The 19745-nt window shown below is 45.8% G+C and overlaps 1 protein-coding gene across 1 annotated transcript in view; it reads left to right on the forward strand.

Moving 5' to 3' along the window:
• The window catches only part of EIF3B (eukaryotic translation initiation factor 3 subunit B), a 29581-nt gene extending 11237 nt beyond the window's left edge, over positions 1 to 18344 (forward strand). The window contains exons 3-19 of the mRNA XM_049903547.1: positions 278 to 397; positions 719 to 776; positions 960 to 1088; positions 1695 to 1852; positions 5458 to 5589; positions 5681 to 5747; positions 6159 to 6205; positions 7297 to 7507; positions 8877 to 8949; positions 10002 to 10124; positions 12147 to 12225; positions 13079 to 13217; positions 13866 to 13991; positions 14476 to 14553; positions 15020 to 15128; positions 15922 to 16040; positions 16812 to 18344. Of these exons, the coding sequence (XP_049759504.1) occupies positions 278 to 397; positions 719 to 776; positions 960 to 1088; positions 1695 to 1852; positions 5458 to 5589; positions 5681 to 5747; positions 6159 to 6205; positions 7297 to 7507; positions 8877 to 8949; positions 10002 to 10124; positions 12147 to 12225; positions 13079 to 13217; positions 13866 to 13991; positions 14476 to 14553; positions 15020 to 15128; positions 15922 to 16025 (1753 nt within the window). The 3' untranslated portion in view covers positions 16026 to 16040; positions 16812 to 18344. The remainder of the gene's footprint in view (positions 1 to 277; positions 398 to 718; positions 777 to 959; positions 1089 to 1694; positions 1853 to 5457; positions 5590 to 5680; positions 5748 to 6158; positions 6206 to 7296; positions 7508 to 8876; positions 8950 to 10001; positions 10125 to 12146; positions 12226 to 13078; positions 13218 to 13865; positions 13992 to 14475; positions 14554 to 15019; positions 15129 to 15921; positions 16041 to 16811) is intronic.
• Positions 18345 to 19745: the final 1401 nt, after the last annotated feature.

Raw genomic sequence — 19745 nt, forward strand, 5'->3', positions numbered from 1 at the left:
CACAGTCAGGATAATGAAAATTTTGATTAACTTTCCGTCATTTGTGACTATGTAGTTAGGGACTTGACCTTCTGGTTAGGATTTTTATTCTTGTTTAGGGAACTCTTTTTCTAGCAATTTGTACTCAATTTGCTTCAGGAAACATGGTGATAGGGCGAGTCAGAGGTTCTTTATTTAAAACTGATATGAGGGTTCCTGTCTGGACAGGCTTTGTGTGTAGAGCATAACCTGCTTAACTTCGAAGTCTGCATGTTTGTAAACTGCCCTCTTCCCTCAGGTACATTTTCCTGGAGTATGCGTCTCCTGCCCATGCCTTGGACGCTGTGAAGAATGCTGATGGCTACAAGCTTGACAAACAGCACACTTTCAGGGTCAACCTCTTCACTGATTTTGACAAGTGAGTTCAGGCTTCGTCCGTGAGGATCCAGATACCCCGCATGTTCATGATGGTTTAATGTAGCTCAGTGCGTTGCTATGGGCCTTTGGGTAGTTCATTCCTTTGTGGCTCGGGTCACTGCAGGGCTGATGCACAACGCTGGCCCCCATACTCCTGGCCAGTAGCACCCCCTCTACCCGTTACATCAGTCAAAAACGTGAGCTTTCCATCACCTCCAGGAAGAGGAATAAGGAGTGTTGTACTGCCTGGTTGAGAACCACCACTTGAGCAGTTATTGTTCTGTTACTGTATGTTGGTAAATGTTTTCTTGTCCTTTTCCAGGTACATGACAATTAGTGACGAATGGGATATTCCAGAGAAACAACCTTTCAAGGACCTGGTAGGTAGTATAAAATGTGTAAGTAGTTAGAAGAAACATTTGCTATGTTAGCCTGAGCTAAGCATTCCTTGGGAGTCAAAGATGCTGACTGAATTTGTCTTCTAAGAGCAGTAGCTATGAGTAAGTTTTCTTTTATCAAAGTTAACGAAATCTTACAGTCCTTACCTTTGGTTCTCTTTCTAGGGAAATCTGCGTTACTGGCTTGAAGAGGCAGAATGCAGAGATCAGTATAGTGTGATTTTTGAGAGTGGAGATCGTACTTCCATATTCTGGAATGACGTGAAGGATCCTGTCTCGATCGAAGAAAGAGCAGTATGTATTTGCTGCCATATTCGCACTCTTTCTGTATTTTCTTAATAAGTGGAGCTTCTTTTCCATCAGGAACTCAGAGAAGAGCAAAAAAAAAAAAAAAATCCAAACCCATAGCCAGCAAGTTGATTCCAACTCATAATGACCGTATAGGACAGAATAGAACTGCCCCATATGGTTTCCAAGGAGCACTTGGTAGATTGGAACTGCCGACCTTTTGGTTAGCAGCTGCACTCTTAACTGCTACACCACAATTATGTCCTGAGAACGGCTTGTACCCCTCTTTCAGCTTTAAGTAAGTCTTGAGAAGCAAACAGGCTCGTGTTTTTCAGTTAAGAGTATGAGGGATAGTAACTGGTGATGGCTGCACAACGTGATTGATGTAATTGGTTTCACTGAATCGTACACGTGAAAAATGTTGAATTGGCAAACGTATTCTTTATTTTCTTACAACAATAAAACCTTAAAAACTGGCATTGCACAATAAAAACATTGAATGGTAAAATTTATGGTAAAAAGACGATGAGGGATAAGCTCGTTGTAGGCAGAGGAGTCTTTGTGTATGGCTTTTCGTTGTTGTGTTCATGCTGGCACTCACTCTTTCCACAGAGATGGACGGAGACGTATGTTCGCTGGTCTCCTAAGGGCACCTACCTGGCTACCTTTCATCAAAGAGGCATTGCACTCTGGGGTGGAGAGAAATTCAAACAGATCCAGAGATTCAGTCATCAAGGGGTTCAGCTGATTGATTTCTCACCTTGTGAAAGGTAGGCTGTTAGAAAAATGCCAACTTCCACAGATAATTTTTTTAAAAACTTTGTATTTTGCAATGATTTTAACTTAACATAAACTGCAAGAAGAGTACACCCTTACACTGTTGACTGAGATACTCCAGTTGTCAACATGGCGTTGCTGTTGCTTTATCTTGCCTCCAAATATGTGTACATAATTTTTGTCCTCACCGCTTGGGTATTTCCTAAGAAAGGAAATCCTCTAAGCATAACCACAATGCCATTATCAATGGCAGGAAGTTTAACGTTGTTGTCATACTTTTATGTAGCGAACTAGCATACTCCAGTTTTGGTAGCTGATTGAGTGACGTTATTTATGGCATCTCTCCCTCTTCAGTTCAGGACCTAGTCTAAGATGGTGTATTTTGGAGATAATTGTTCCTATGAATGGTTTTTTTCTCACCTTTGAGGTACTCTCGCGTGAGGTTTATGGGAGGAGATTGAGCATGAAGCAAGCTAGAAGGAACGAAGGACACATTGATCCAAGGTCTTGCATCATTCCCTTGCCACCTTTGCCCACACTCTTCACCATTTGGACCGCCCTATCTACCGATTCTTGAGGCCCCCTACTCAGGGCCTGTCTCTGAAGCCTCCCTGTGTTTTTAGCTCAATCTCCCTTCAACTTTTTCCAAGTCTTCTTGTTGTCCGTAATACATCAGGATTTTATTTCATGGTTCTGTCCTTTCGTTATGGGCTCATTGAGAGCTGTGTGTCGTGATACTCCTGATACTCAGTGAGTTCTGTGCCTATTTTTCCTTCCAGCTTTTTAGTATAAAATTTTTCAAAAAGCAGAAAACTAACAAGATTACTGTAATGAACATCTTCATACTAATTATCTACATTTAATGATTTCTTAGTTTACTGTGTTTGTTTCAAAACCTATTTACCGAATATTTTGAAGTAAATTACAGATGTGCATACGAAAGTAGGCATCTGCACAAAGTAAGAATGTTTCCTTACATGGTCACAATTACATTATCACTCCTACAGTAGTTACAGTAATTCCTTAACACCATCTGAAATCTCAGGAAATATTCAAAATCCCCATTTGTCCCCTAAGTAGCTTTTACAGCTCGTCTGTTCAGACCTGAATTCAGACAAGGTGTGCGTGTTGCATCTGGTTGGTAGGTCTCTTAAGCCTCTTTCCTCAGACCCTGCATACTTCCTTGACGCTCATACTAACATGCTAAAAAGATAGGACCCGGTGTTCTGTAATCTGTCTTACCTCCCCAGTTTGTCTGATTACTTCCTCGAGGTGTCATTTAACTTGTTCCTTTAATCCTTGTATTTCCTGTAAACCTTCAATTAGATATATTTCTTGAATCTTTCTTAATTTTGATGAAGTGGTTTTAATGCAGTATATTCTTAGGATACCTCTTAATTCCCAGCTGCTTTGCATATGTTTGGCAGAAAGTAGCAGATAATTCTCACTGTAGCATTAGTCTATTAAAATTGGATCGGATAGAGACTCTTAGCCTGATCCCTGAGCTAGCATACAGGTTTATGAAGCTTTCTGTAGTCATTCATTCCTGTGAAGCCTTTTTGGGCTCCTTTAGGCAATTAGTTGTTGCTCTTGTGTTCTCATAGCACACTGTGTATGTCACCGCACTGACACATCAGGGTGTCATCGATATGTTGACACATCTGTCTCCCCACTCAAGAACAGACCTGGACCACCTTTTACTCATTATTGCATCCTGGGGCTTTATAAAGTGTCAGCACTTGAAATGTTGGAATGAATGAGTACATGGGTCATGTAGACTGCTGTGTGGAAAATCTGTGTTGAACTGTACTTCCCAGATACGGGCAGTCCTCAGATTACTCATGAGTTCTGTTCCTAAGACTGTCTTTAAGTTGAATTTGTAGGTACTCGAGCAGTTAGGTATGGTTCTAGGTACAGTTAACATCTAACGTCAGTTAAAAGTCTTAGTATATAGTGTACCTTTCTATGCATAAAAACCAGTGAACGCTTCCGGATGCACTAGAATATCTTTAACATAATAATGCAGTAAGAATAATAACATATCGACGCATGCTGCAGTAGCCCCTGTTTGTTATTACGAACCACTGTACGTACCTCAAATTTTTTATGTAGTAGGCTCATGGGGGGTTGATTCTTAACTACTGATTGTACATTGGACATTTATAGCCCAGGGACTGCCTGTGCATAGAATAGGTCACGGTTGTTAGGTGCCGTCAAGTCCGTTCCGACTCAAAGCAACCCTGTGTACAATAGAATGAAACGCAGCCCGGCCCTGCACCATCCTCAGGATCCTTCTGCTTGAGCCCATTGCTGCAGGCACTGTGTCAGTCTTTCTCGTTGAGGGTCTTCCTCTTTTTTGCTGGTACTCAACATTACCAAGCATGATGTCCTTCTCCAGGGCCTGATTCCTCCTGATAATATGTCAAAAGTATGTGAAACAGAGCCCTGCTGTCCTTGCTTCTAAGGAGTGTTCTGGCTGTACTTCTTCCAAGACAGATTTGGTTCTTTTGGCAGTCCATGGTATATTCAGTTTTCTTCACCAACACCAGAATTCAAAGGCATCAATTTTTCTTTGGTCTTCCTAATTTGTTTTCCAGTTTTTGCATGCCCATGAGGCGATGTAAAATACTGTGGCGTGAGTCAGGTGCACTTCAGTCCTCAAAGTGACACCCTCGCTCTTTAAGATTTTTAAGAGGTCTTTTGCAGTAGATTCGTGGAATGCATTATGTCGTTTGATTTCTTGACTGCTGCTTCCATGGGTGTTGATTGTGGATCCAAGTATGATGAAGCCCTTGACAGCTCAAATATGGGGGGAGGTGACTTGCATCATAATTTTTAATCTAGCTAATCAGGACATCAGAAGAGCGTTACTAGGAAAAGATTTATTGAAGGCACTGTTGGAAGATAGTTTGGAGTTGCTTCTGCTTTCTTTTCATTATGTCTATTTCTGCCTTTCCACACTCCCATTGTCATTACGGGCAGTCTAGTTTGGGATTTTTTTCACTTTGAATCAACTAAGTGAACAGGTGCTATAGCTGTAGAACAGCGGGCATTTGGGTGACTCCTGGGAGAAGCCCCAGGCACAAGAGTTCCTGTCTTATACATACTTGGTTTTGAACCAAGCTGTTCTATTTACCTCATTCATCTTAGTTAGACACTGGTGAGGCTAATGTCTGAGAATTCTACATTGTCCTTCCTCTAGAGAATGCCAGCAGACTTGTGTTCAGAGTCTGTTTAGTTACTTCTTGTCTTGATTTTAGCAGACAAACATTTTAGGGTGACTCTTGCAGTGCTCTGTGCTGTGAGAGGTTGTCCAGCTCTGCACTTCCAGTGCAACCTTGTGGTGGGACTGTGCTGATAGGAGACTGTTGCCAAGGAAGAGTGGTGTTTTGGGAGAAGTGCCAAGGTCCACATGCCCAGTGCTTGTCTGGTAGTGTTGGCAGTGCTTCCAGTCACTGTAACCATTATCAAGTTGCTCAAGCTGGGTTCCTCGACTGTAAGATGGGGCACATCCTTGCCATGTCCACGGCATCTGATCCTCGGAGAGATGGGGCAGCAGTATAGAGTGTTACACAGAGCGCATCCCTTTCTCCCTCAGGTACTTGGTGACGTTCAGCCCCCTGATGGACACTCAGGAAGACCCACAGGCCATCATCATCTGGGACATCCTGACCGGGCACAAGAAGAGGGGTTTTCACTGTGAAAGCTCAGCCCACTGGCCTATTTTTAAGTAAGTAGACCAGTAGTACCTATAGATGATCTTTCTGCAGCCTTCTCTTTTTGTCTTGGGAACAGCCTGGCATCTCCTTTTTTCTTTTCAGGTGGAGCCATGATGGCAAATTCTTTGCCAGAATGACGCTCGACACCCTCAGCATCTATGAAACACCTGTAAGTGATTTTAATTATCTGAGAAAGGAACTGTCCTGTCAGTTGCTTGTAATTTTGTAGTACTTTCCCTTAATCCGCAGTACAGTAAAAAGAGGGAGGAGCTTTGATAACTACATACTAAAGGCATATTTCCTGTGCCTTTTTTATTTCTCATGTCCAGAATTCTGCTCTTTAATCATGCCAGCCCCAGCTTTGGCCTGCCGTAGGGCACTGAGGGCAGGAGTTGATGAAACAGGTGTCAGAAGTGTGGACTTCGCTGCCTTGTTTATTGTCCACCTGTCACCCTCTGTCCAATCTTGCTCTCTGGGCAGACCCACGCCAGAATCCCGGTGTCCTTTTTTGAAAAATTGTATGGGGTATTGAGACATTGGCATGGTTTGACTCAACTGTAATCCTTGTTCTTTTGGACAGTCTATGGGTCTGTTGGACAAGAAGAGTTTGAAAATCTCTGGGATAAAGTAAGTGGATGCTCTTGTAGAGCCTGTTGGGAACAGGCTTACATTCTGTGGTTCCAAGCACAGGGGGCACAGGACCGGGGTGCTGGTTAGTAAGCCCCTTCACCTCCCAAGGCTCTCACTTTCAACCTCTCCTTTTCCCAAGTCCATGAGCAAGTCTTTGAGGTGGATGCGTTTTGGGTTGGCTTCATTTCAGGTTCCCATCTGTGAACTAGAGACTCTGGGGGGTCTGCCTTCTCAGGAAGAGAGAGGGAGAGACTCCATGACTGAGTGGGCCGCAGGTTACCTCAGGGATCTGTGAGGAGATGAGTTAGATGGCTCGTGTCACTGTCAGAAGATTAGGCACATTTTTATTTATCTTAAAACTAGTCCATCTCTTTGCAGGGAAGTACCGGCAATCCAGTAGCATTCACAGTTCTTAGTCCTTTTATTTTTACACAGTAAGGAAGAAACTTGGCTTGTAACAAAAAAGAAAACCAAGAAATTGGTTTTCAATACATGCAAAACAAAGAGACTCTAGCCTTGCAGAAATATTTTCACATATGCGAATTGCTCATTACTACAGCAGTCCTACAGAGGAATTTGTGTACTAGAGGGGAATCCCCTAATTTTTCCGTCATTCTCTTACACTTTTGTATTTGGAGTTTTTCCCCTTTGGCATCTTCAGTAATCTGCAAAAAACATCTAGTTGGATCCATTAGCCTAAAATTTTATTTTGTCTTGGTAGCAGCAGTATGTGAAGTCAAGAGTGTGCAGTTATGGGGCCTGGGTTTGAATTCTTACTAATCTGCTGTGTAACAGTGGGTGGGATAAGTGACACCTCCCTCTGTTCCCTCACCAGCAAGATGAGCGTCAGAAAACTTCAGAGGTGTCAGGAGGATTACATACACCTCTGCACATCAGGTGCTAGGATAGTGCCGACACATAGTAAGCGCTCAGCTAAGCGCTAGCTGCTGTCGTCTTTGTCATTACTTACTGGCCAGTGTACCAACTTTTATGCGTTTATACTGTAAATTAGTTCTTTTGTTCTCTTCTGCTTTTTGTTTTTACAATCAGGCAGTCTTACATAACGTTTTATTTTCTTTGTTCTGCAGAGACTTTTCTTGGTCTCCTGGTGGTAACATCATAGCTTTTTGGGTGCCTGAAGACAAGGATATTCCAGCCAGGGTAACCCTGATGCAGCTTCCCACCAGACAAGAGATCAGAGTTAGGAATCTGTTCAATGTCGTGGATTGCAAGCTACATTGGCAAAAAAACGGAGATTACTTGTGTGTTAAAGTAGATAGGACTCCAAAGGGTACCCAGGTGAGTGCATGCCAGTGGGGATGGGTTATTCCTTATACCCAGCTCTGAACTAGCTACCATTTTTAGAGGATGTTAATGGATTTTTTTCATTCTAATTTGTGTGTTAATTTTCAGACGCATCTGACACCAAAATAGCTGGCGTGTCCTAGCTAGAGCTCTTGTCACATTTCCCTGAGAAGAGTAACTTGTTTTTTAAGAAAACCGTCAGACTAGTAGTACACTCCCATAGTGTGGCGTCCTCGGAGGAGTCCGGTGCTGTCTTCTCCAGGCACCCAGCTGCGTTCCCAGTTGGCAGTTGAAGTGAATATATTCTCTTCTTTGTAATTTCCTTTTTAAACACAAGAGAGGAGCATACGCTATGTACATTTCGGTACTCTGCTTTTTTTGTTGTTTGCATCATTTAATATTCACCTTATAAAAAAAAATTGCCTGATTTTCTTTCTAGTGGGAGTATCTCCCCCCATTTTTTTTTTAAACCCTTTTAAAATGTACAGTTTAGTGGCTTTTAGTAGCTTCACAGAGTTGTGTACCCATCACAGCCATCTAATTCCAGAATGTTTTCATCACGCCCAAAGGAAACTATACCTTTTGCAGTGACTTCGCATTTCTCACAGTCTGCTAACTTCTGCGAGCACTGATCTACCCTTCCTCTCTATGCATTTGTCTGTTCTAGAGATTCTGTATTAGAGTGTACAGTATCTGTCCCATTGTGTCTGGCTTCTTTCACTCAACATGTCATAGCCCGTGGCAGAACTCTCTTCCTTTTTATGGCTGAAGAATAGTCTGTTGTATGGATATACCACATTTTGTGTATCCATTTGATGGACACTGGGATTTCCAGTTTTTATGTATTAGGAATATTGTTGTACCTTGCTTTTTTGACACAAGAGTGTATCTTGAAGATCGTTTCATATATGTAAAGAATTTCCTGTTCTTTTTTCCTGGGTGTAGGACATTACACTGTATTGAAATTTGTCCAATCAATCCCTATTGGTGGACATTTAGACACTTCAGAACTTTTGCAGATAAGCTTAAATGAGTGTTCATGTTCCTGTTTGTGTTTCAGTATAACCTTAGGGCAGTTTTCCTTGAACTAGAATTTGTGTCAAACAGTATATAGATGGCCAAATTGCTCTCCATGGAGGTTATACCAGTTTATACCTCAGTCAGCCAATTTGAGAGTGCTTGTTTCATCATGAGGGGTGTAATTTTAATCACTTCACTTATTCATATGCCTTGAATGTGTACCAGGTGTATAAACTTAATCTTCCATTAAATTTTCAAGTTGTCCTTTGATGAAGTCTTTTTCTCATGCCTTCAATTTGTAGAACGTCACCCCTTCTTTCTTTCTTTCTTTTTTTTTTTACAGGGTGTTGTCACAAATTTTGAAATTTTCCGAATGAGGGAAAAACAAGTACCTGTCGATGTGGTAGAAATGAAAGGCAAGTTTCATTTTGGTCATTTTATGGTTGGGTCTGCCGACTGTGCTCTTTCACACACGGCTTTTAAACAGTGTAGATTTGTTGCATGAACAAAATGGTCAAGACTGTGAACCCTTTACTCTCTGCTGTGATGTTTTTGTAAGTTTAGGTTTTTCTTTTGTCCTTTCCAGCTTCTATCTCTGACTTTCCCTTTGCTGAGTGAAGATGGCCCATGCTTTTTTATATAATTAGGAGCAAGCACCCCAGAGGTCTTTCACACTCCGAGCAGAGAATGGACCAAGAATAGATTTTTATACACAGGCAGCCAAAACGCTTTCATCTTGCATACAGAACAAAAGTTCTGAGCTTAATGGAGGGTTTTCCCCCACTGAGGATGTATGTCTGTTTTTGGTTGTTCATGGTGAGGGTTATTTGCTGTTTGGAGTATCTATTGTTTCTCTTTAATGGAAGGAAAAATTTTATTTTCCAAAGCTAATCCCATTTCATGTGCTTGAGGCCATTGGTTTTGACTCAAGGAAACTGGTACTGTGTCTTTCCCTCTAAATTGGAAATTTAGCCTGTGGTTTTGTTTGTTTCTTTTGCCAAGGAGAGAGAGGGAAGGAGAAGGTACAGAGTTGAGAAATAGGGTTTAAAACCTGGCCACACTCTCAGGATAGAAAGACATTTTTAGACCTTTATAAGGTCATAGAGTTCTGTTGTAAGTCTGACGTTTAGCGTGAGAAAGGTCATGTCTGTAAGTGACCCATGAGATTGGGCTCAGGGCTCTATAGACCCACTGTGTGCGTGACTGGTGGGAGATGGGAAGGGTTCTGGGTTTGTGGAGGATAGAATTTCGGGTGAATCCATCACACACAAATAAGCTGCTTTCACGCCATGTGGCAGTGTGTGCCTTTTCCTGCCATTGCTTGCTGTGTGGTCCTTTCAACGAATTTTAAGAATTTGGGGTGTATTTCTCTGGACGCATGGTGAGAATTTTAACTGTGATCAGGAATGTTTTCTTCAGTGACTCAAGTTGGCACTAACCGTTTTTTTCACGTGGTTGTTGATTATAGAACCCATCATAGCTTTTGCCTGGGAGCCAAATGGAAGTAAGTTTGCTGTGCTCCATGGGGAGGCGCCCCGGATATCAGTTTCCTTCTACCACGTAAAGAGCAACGGGAAGATCGAGCTCATCAGTAAGTAGTCTGCCCTGTCCTGAGAGCAGGTAGGCCTCCTTTCTTCTAACAAATCAGCAGGGCCATGTGTCTTAGTCACCGCTCCACAGGGAGCGTCTGACTTTCCTGGGGAGAGCTGTTGAAGCCTGTATTCACACAGAAGTAAGGCCATGTAGGTCTGAGCATACAGGTGCAGGACCATGGTGGGCATGGAGTGGGGCACGCCACAGCCACAGGGAGCTCTCGCTGCTCTGTGGGCTCTGCCAGGGCCTTTTAACAAGAGTGCTTTCAGGCTTCTGCACTTTTGTTCACAGTATGGTCTTGTGTCCTCTTTTGGATATAGCTGCTATCTCTAGGTGTGGGGGTCATCCCCTCAGATATAGTCAGCCTCGTCTTCTCTGCCCCCAGGCACACTGCAGAGCTGTTGCATACAGGTGTGTCCTGCGTGCGGGCGCCCTGGTTCCAGTAGGGAATAGGAGCAGAAGCCCCAGCCTCACTCTGCTTCCCCTGGGTGGTTGCCTGTTCTACCCCACAGCCGTGTTGTAAGGCCATCCAGAGGCCCTGGCCCCACCTGTACCTTTCCCATGGCAGTACCGGCAGTGCCACGCTGTATGTTGTAACTGCTTGCTTCTGGCCCCATGCCCAGCCTGCTCTTTCAGGGCATCCTGCTTCTTACTCTCTCATCCTGTGTCCGTCCTGTCAGCCCGGTGCTGAGCAGGTGGAGGCTTTCGGTACATATTGGGGCATTGAACTAAAGATGGCTGCTGTGTGTATGCATTTCCCTTACTTGTGTGGTCACTGCCAGGCATTTAGGACCCCACACATCCTTCTCTTAGAGGCCAGGATGCTGAGCTCAGGCTCAGTGGGCTGCCACAGCTCCACGGTGCCTCTTGCAGGAGTTGGGGAGACCTAGGATACTGGCCGCCCACCTTCTTACCACCTGTATACAGTGGGTGTGGCAGGCTGGGCTTGGGGCTTTGTATAAGAGGTTTTTGTTAAAGATTTGCCCTGCAGAATGACGGACTTAATCTGAGAACTTGAAAGGAACTGGTATATCTTCAGAAAGCTTTTCCATATGTAGAGCGTTTAGTCTTTCTCTGAAGCCAGCAGTTTTTGTGGTAGAACTGTCTGTTTATTGGCTATCATGGAACTGATTGTATTGTCGATTGTTGTTGGTGGAAATATAGGCAGTTACAAACTGTCAGAAGACTTGTACCATACCTTGCTGCAATAAAACAGCAAGTACCCCTACCTTCTGCGTGTTTTGTATAACGTGGCCTTTTCTCGACGGTTCAGAATCAGCATGAGGATAACTGCAGCCCTCGATATCTGTGGAGGGAGATTGGTGGATTTCTCTGTTTGCATTTGCTCTACTGTGAAGATCCTCGTCACAGCTCACCTCCTCTCCCCCGGGGCGCTGTGCCCTGACCCTTGTCTGAGTCTAGTGCAGGCTGAGACAGAAGACAGCCCAGATGGTTCACTTGTATCTGACATGGCAAACGAATGTGCTGGGGTTCAATCCTTGCCTGCACTTCCACCCCCTTCCTCGGCCCGGCCCCTTCAGGAAGTGAGGGGTCAGAGTATCTGGAAAGATGGCAAATGTAGTAGGTTTTCTGTGTGCGAACACAGGAAACGTGAGCCACTGGAAGAATGAGTCTTAATCTTTGTTGGGCTACATAATCTGAGTCTGATGAAGCTATGGACCCTTTCTCTCTGGTTTAGTTAGAGTCCCTGTGGTCATGCATATTTATTGTGAGTGAAATTCTTGGTCCACTTATCTTGTGAAATAAAGTGTTTTAAACGGTATTAAGACTTCAAAATATCCCTTGTCTTCCCCCTTACTTTATTTTTTGTAACTTAAGATGTATATGAATTGTGGAGTTTTTATGACTTCCTTCATAGACAGCACGTAGTTCTGGTATGTATAGGGTTCTGGCTGACAGTCCGTGGTCATAAAGACCTGCCCCTAGGGGTAACATGCGCTGCTGCCAAAGTGTGGGGCCGTTCATATAAGACTTCTAATGGGTGCTTTTTTCCTTTCAGAAATGTTTGATAAACAGCAGGCAAATACTATCTTCTGGAGTCCCCAAGGACAGTTTGTTGTGTTGGCTGGTCTGAGGAGGTGGGTTTCTGCTGTTTGACGTTTGACCTGCTCATTGTAAATAGCTTTCTCTGCCTGCTGCTGCCACTGGACAAGCAGCAGCAGGCCCTGCTTCTCATCCTTTGCGTTCTGCGCATGACATGGTGTTCTGTCTGCCTGTGTTGACAGGATTATCCTAGTGTCAGTAGATGGGATGTGATCACACTGTAGTGTGCCTCTCAAACTCCCAAGATTGAGGCCAAGCCCGGGCAATTAAAGTGATTTCTTCCAACCAAATACTTTTCATTGTGTGATCTGGAAGACATGTCTCCACGCTGTCATTCCTTTGTGGTTTAAACAAGTGTCCTTCCTGGCAGTCCACTTCCCCTGGTGTGAAAGCCCATGACTTCTGCCAGGAGAAAGATTTAATCTGACAGCTGTGAGACTGTCTTTACCTGTGTGATTGGTGCAACAGTGAGGATGTAAGCATTTATTGTTTCCTTTGCTTCCCTGCATAGTTAACATTCCAAGAGACTCGGAAGAAACTTCTCATATTCTGCCTCTGAGTTAAAGCACTGTCAGCTGCGTATTTCTCCTACTTTATTGTGGACACTTACAGTATCTGTGAGATAACATTTCCTGTAAAAATGACGATAACGGAATGTATAGTATTCATCGCGTGCACATTCCATATCTTCATTCAGTAAATCTCCACAGCGCCCCTAGGAGATTGTCACTGCTGCTATTTCCATGTTAAAAAGGCAGCTGGGCGAGGGGAGGGGTGATGCCCAAGGCCACACGGCCAGTCAATGGAGGCTGGTTCACCAGTCCGTCTCTTAAATGCCCAACACCAAGCGAAACAATGCATGTAAAATAAGCATGTTTGCCTCCACAGTATGAATGGTGCCTTAGCATTTGTCGATACGTCTGACTGCACGGTGATGAACATAGCGGAGCACTACATGGCCTCTGATGTCGAATGGGACCCTACGGGGCGCTATGTCATTACATCTGTGTCCTGGTGGAGCCACAAGGTAGGAGACCGGTGCCTTCAGTCAGCAATGAGAGGCAGGCAGGGGTTAGGCAGGAGGGCTTCCGTACCTGGCCTAGGGTGGCAGCTCCTCATCCTCGCAGGGAGAGGCCGCCAAAGACCTCCCTCTTCTCATGTGTTCCACCTCCCTCTTCTCATCCTCTGGTTTTTGTTTTCTCTTTTTTTTTTAAGCCCTCTTGAAGTGTTGACTACTCTGTTTTAAATGGAAACACGCTTCCATCCCATACCTCAGTCCTTCTGTCTTCATGTCAGGCACTCACCACTTGAAAGTGCTGGTCTGTAATAAGTCAATTAAGATGCTTCCTTCATTGAGAAAGTCTTGCTGGGGAAAAAAAGTGTCAGCTGAACCACATGTGTGGTGACACAGTTAATTCTACACGAGGTCCTTGTCACAGAGCAGTGGTTCTTAGAATTGGTCCCTAACCGCTTTGCCTGGGAACGTGTTAGAAATGCAAATTTTCAGCAGGGGTTTGAACTGGCACTGCCTAGATTGACAGGTTATTGGCACTCAGACATCTGCTGAATGAAGTATTTCGTTTTGTTTGTTCCCCTGACAGTAGAGATTCCAGGCAGTCTGTCTTCCTGGAGCTCGCTGGAGTGTAATAGCTCGGTTTTGTCACTGCTCTCTTAGGTGGACAATGCTTACTGGCTGTGGACCTTCCAGGGACGTCTTCTGCAGAAGAACAGCAAAGATCGCTTCTGCCAGTTGCTGTGGCGACCCCGGCCTCCCACGCTCCTCAGCCAGGATCAGATCAAGGTCAGCTAGCAGTGGCACTGAGAAGAAGAAACAAATTGTTATTGTTATGGTGATGATGAGTGAGGACTTAGGAGAGGAACTTACAGTGGACGCTATGAAGAGATGCCAGAGCAGTAAGAACTAAATGGGAAAGAAACAGTTTTAGGGTAGTAAATGTACGTTTCTAGGCTATTTAAGGTTGTATCAGTACCATCCCAGGAAGCTTTGCTGCTAAAATCCTGTTGGAATGAGAAGAAACTAGCTGTGGGATTTACATAATTGGTGAAATAAGCTGATGGTATTACAAGCTGAGAAGAGTGTGTAAATCCCAGGAAAAGTCTGTCTGGATGAAATGCAGACTCACAGAAAAGATGCAGTATTGAGTGCTCCAGGGCCAAGTTCTCTTAATCACTGAGGCCATCATTTCATGTCGGCAGCTTTGAAGATTGTGTCTGTGGCTCTCGCTTTCAGTGTTTAAATCCTGAGTGACTTGTCTTTGTTTCAGCAAATTAAAAAGGATTTGAAGAAATACTCCAAGATCTTTGAGCAGAAGGATCGTTTGAGCCAATCCAAAGCCTCAAAGGTAAGCCTTGTTCCCAGAGCCGAGGGAGGGCTGGAGGCCACCACAGCCGTGTCCCATGCTGAGGAGGACAGTGTGAGGCTATGCGAGGGAGGAGCCTGTGTGTCCGCTCGGGGGAAGCAGGGGGGCTTGTTCTGCAGCTGACATGGAGCCACACGGCTCTACTGTGTGCTGGAGGCAGACCAGCAGCTAAGGAGTTCTGTGCCCTTGAGGGGACTCAGAGCTGATGCGCTGCAGCCTGACGGGGTGGTGGGTGCTTAGAACCAGAGAGGCGCAGTGTTAAAGGAAGAAAAAATGAGAACAAACCTCTTATCCCACCATCTTAAGATTGTCTTTTTATTGAATAGAGTTGTTACATCATCAGAGTAGGTGGAGGCCACTTGTGGCAAGATATTTTCACTTTCATTAGGCAAAAACACGATGCTGGTAATTCGGTATTAGTTTCGTGACATTTCCCCTCACTTTGTAGGAGTTGGTGGAGAGAAGGCGAACCATGATGGAAGATTTCCGGAAATACCGGAAGATGGCCCAAGAACTCTACATGGAGCAGAAAAACGAACGTCTGGAATTGCGAGGAGGTAACTTCAGTAGTGGAGTCCTTGGGTGGTGCACACAGTTAAGCATTGGACTACTTAGTCGAAAGGTTGGTGGTTTGAACCTAACCAGAGGCACCTCGGAAGAGAGGCCTGGTGACCTGCTTCCAAAAGGTCACAGCCCTGAAAACCCTGTGGAACGCAGTTCTGCTCTGCACACAGGGCTGCAGTGAGTCAGAATAGACTGAGTGGCAACTAGTAGGAACGACTTTAGTGCCAGAAGATATATTTTTTATAGCATACTTAAGTTGAGATGTTTTTCTCCTTTTCCGTCTGTATTAAAATTTCCCAAGATTTTAGTAAACATCAGGTGTTGTCTAGAGGTTCTTGAATCATCAAAGAATTGAGAAGTTTCCCATCACCTACATGTTCAAGTTCATATTCTGTATCACAGAATCTGGCTGTTTCCTTATCAGACTCTTGGCAGCTTCCATAGAATGTGTTTGTCTGTGTGTGTGTGTTCATGTGTGTTCTAGAAGGTCAAAATTAACTTCGCACAGCACCAGCACAGAGAGTCCTGGTGGTGCAGTGGTTAAGTGCTCAGCTACTAACTGAAAGGTTAGTGGCTCAGATCCACCCAGTAGCTCCACGGGAGAAAGACCTAGTGATCTGCTCCCATAAAGATTGTAGCCGAGGAAACCCTATCGGGCAATTCTGCTCTATCACATCGGGTCGCTGTGAGTCAGAATCAACTTGATGGCACAGCAACAACAACAGCATCAACACAGTTGTCACCAAGCCTCTCCTGCCCCATCTCAACCTCTGTCTTTCTCTGTAGGCGTGGACACTGATGAATTAGACAGCAATGTTGACGACTGGGAGGAGGAGACCATTGAGTTTTTTGTCACTGAAGAAATTATTCCTCTTGGAAACCAGGAGTGATCTGAAAGCACTGTGGTAAGACCACTCTTCTGTTGCTCAGGAGTGGTTCCTGTCCCGTTGGTCGTTTTTACTTTCCTCTTCTGCCGTTCCCCTCCACTAGAGAATATCTTGTCTAAGGTAATGATGAAAACCCAGAGGTATGTGCTCAGGGGAACATGCAGTGTAGATTCAGGAGCGTTGGCAGAGCTCCTCATGCAAAAGCTTCTGGGCTCGGGCTCCATGTTGAAGCCATGGCTGTCGTTCCACACAGCATTTGGTTAGGAGTGAGACACGCCAGGGTAGACGCCAGGCAGGTGGAGTGAAGTCCTCGGGAGGGTGATGATGTTCTCCAGAAAGGAAAGGGGCCTGACCAGCTCTGGCTACAGCATTGGTAAGTCATTGGTCTGTTTTAAGAGCCACCTGCATCTGGTCAGTTGTGGTCAAGAACTCAGAAACTTGGGATTCGGGGTCCTCAGTACTGGCGAAAGGACCTAGAGACTGTTCCCCTGGAAAAGCTAACATGTGTGTGGGGATGGTGGTTTTGCATCCCTAGGTAACATGGGGGCTGTTGGGGCACTGCCTGGTTGCAGGGGGGCTCACAGCGACTTCAGGGGGTTGTGATCCCCACAGGCTGCCTTTTGTCACAGGATGGGGCATGGCGATGGCTCTGGCGTTAGGCTGAAGCGAATCCTCAGATGGTATTGCCCGTGGTTGAGTGTCTGTGCCTCACAGGATGGAGCTCTCGTGCTCTCCTGCCTGTCACTGTCGAGTTACGAACGCAGAGTAAACAGCTGTTCTTTGTTGCAGCGTCACCACTCGTGCTGGAATCGAGTTCACCCTCTTGCAGAGAGCCTACACAACTCCTGAAGTGCTTTCTCTCACTGTCTGACTGAGAACGCACCTGGATTCTTCCATCTGGACACACTTCTGTGCCTTCAGCCCCTGGTGTCCACAGTGGGGGAGGTTTCAAGGCACCGCTTTAAAAATTTTCTTGTTTCGGCTTTCTTTTTTAAATTCAGTACCACCAGTATTTGCTACCTAGACTTTCTGCAGTGCTGCAGCAGGTAGCTTTTCACTACCGCTGCTGGTGGCACTCCAAGGCTTGTCACCACTGCGAACGATGTGTCTGTTCACAGACTCTCTCACTGTCATCCCTGGTGCCCGGGCTGGTGCCTGGGGTGTCCTGAGAAAACCCCTCAGGAGCGCCGTGCACCGGCCGTGCCCTAGAGTGCTCAGGAGGCACTACAGTGCGTTGTACCCCCCGCCCTTCAGATTGTGCGGGTTCTCACAGCAGGCTGAACGCGGAATAAAGCAAACCTGTGTGAAAACGCTCTCTCTCTCCTCGCCTTGAATCCATGCCCCTGTCCCCCCGTCCCCCCCATCGTAGCGGCCTGCGCAGCCCCTCGCACACTCACGCTTGGTTCGGGATCTCACCTGCCAGCTCCCCTCGGCACTTGAGCGCTGATCAACCCGAGAAACAATCCACCGTTTATTACTGTGTCTTGTGTGAAAAACGCTCGTCATTTCATCTGATGAGAAGTTTTAGGTTTTTCTTTCAAGTTACACAAGTTTGAAAATTTTAATTGAGAGTTGCATTTTAGCTGCTCATGTGTGGTCCCCTTTGAATACTTTTTCCCCCACTGTAAAGGGAGTGAACAGATCCACGTAACGTCATTCAGATTTTTATTGGCAGTGTCTCGCCTGCCCTCTGTGCCTTCTGACACTGTGGCCTCTTCCGCCTCTTCCTCTCTCTCTCTCCTGGAATCTGAAGTTTAGTTCATAAAGCAGTGAAGCACTTACTGGGCAAACTCTGACTTCACAGCTGAGCAGCATTGGCGGACCTGAGCAGCGCTTTGAGGTTGGAGAATGCGCTGTGCTCTGTAGGCCAGAAGACAGGCAAGATGCCTGCCCAGGAGGCCGAGTCGCCTAGTGGGGGAGAGTCACTAGTCTGTGGGTTCCATGGGACCCCGTTGGAGACCACGTGTTGATCTGGGTCCCCCAGGTGTGCGAAAGGCACTTGGTGCTTCTTCTTTCTCGCAAGCCTTAAATCTTGCCGTCTGTGATTCCTATGAAAATGATTGTTACAGGCCTGCTGAGGAGTCCCTCCTCTGCCCCCTCCTGTGCACGTTTTCTTGGGCATCCTGGTTTCCTCGTGCTCTTAATCTTTAAACTTCTGGTGCGCCAACAACGGTCTGTTGTTTCGTGGCGGCATGTAGTTCTGGCCTTTAAACAGATTTTTAGCACAGCTTTCAAAACTAACATCTCATTGTTTTAAACTTACTGGCTGTAATTGTTTTACATAATTTGTAAATAAAAGACTTTCTGAAACATTTGTACTTGCTTTACTGAACTCCCCCCTGCTGCAGCAGTGGATTTCACGGGGCCGGCCTCCTGTAGGGAAACCTTGGTGGTGTAGTGGTTAAGTGCTATGGCTGTACACCAGAAGGTCAGCAGTTCAGATCCCCCGTGTGCTCCTTGAAAACTCTGTGGGGCAGTTCTGTGAGAGAGTTTCTGCCACCTCCTGAGTAGGGACACAGAGTACTGGTGAGATGGCGGTGTTCTCTGGGCTTGGGGTGACGGGTGGGCACGAGGCTCCAGCATGTGGTGCAGGCTGCTACTCCTGTGTCTCTAGGAGGCAAGAGTATTTGTCCCCTTAAGTTACAGCTCGTAAACCTGGGTTCTCCAGCAAGTTCCTTGAAGGTCAGGGGCCTAAGCCCTAGAATCTGTTAAAGGGAAAGGGGTGTGGATGTCGGAAGCATGCTTTTCCTACCCTCCTCACCTCACTCACCTGGCGGGGATTTCCTGGAACCCACATTGACCTGGACGCCAAGGGAGAAAAGATGAACGTAATCAGCCCCTGCCCTTAAGGAAACCACCATGTTGTGTGCTGTGGAGTTGATGCTAACTTACGGCAACCCCACGTGTGCAGAGTAGAACTGTTCCTTAACCTTTTAGAAGCAGATTGCCAGGCCTGTCTTCTGAGGTGCTTTTGGGTGAATTTGGACCGCTAACTTTTTCCCTACTAGTCGATCGCTCAACCAACCATTGGTGCCACCCAGGAACTCCCAAACTACCATTATGTAGGGTTAGAAACACAAAACCCATCACAGCTGGTCTGACGGCTGTTGGTGCCCCTGAGAGTCACTTAGCCCAAGGCTCAGCTTCCATGGTAAGAGGGACGGGCCTCTACCTCATCTCAGCTATGTGATTGGAGTCCTTTTAAGTTGGATTTCCCGGATGCAAACTGCCTGGGTCCAGTCTGTGTGTCAGTGAAGGAGCGGTTCACACCCTTGACTGGGAAGGTGCTATGTGACCTGCTCTTGGGTTAGAATCACGGTTTCAGAGATGTGGCCTGCTTTGGTTTATACGGCGCAGTACCAGGCTTTCCCTTGAGACTGACTAGTGGAAAAGCTGAGAGCAGCACTTGGACTACAAATTCCCCTGGTTGTTAATCCGAGTCAGGCCCTGCTGCTGAACAAACTGCAATGTGAAGGGAAGGGGTTCAAGTCCATCCTAACGTGTTGGAAGCTGCATTTAGATATGCTGACTTGACTTCATTAAGCCTAGTTGGTGACGGCTGTCCTTGGGGATTGCAGTCTCCGCTCAGGGCAGTGGGCAGTGCCACACTTGGGCCTTCTCTTGCATGGCTGCCGCTTGGCCCCCTCCTGGGCTCAGTGGGAGAGGAGAATAGACACGCTCCTCCCCCTTAGGCAGGCTCACCTGAGATCAGGTGAGCACCGT

Source organism: Elephas maximus, chromosome 12 (genome assembly GCF_024166365.1).
Source record: "Elephas maximus indicus isolate mEleMax1 chromosome 12, mEleMax1 primary haplotype, whole genome shotgun sequence".
NCBI lineage: Eukaryota > Metazoa > Chordata > Mammalia > Proboscidea > Elephantidae > Elephas > Elephas maximus.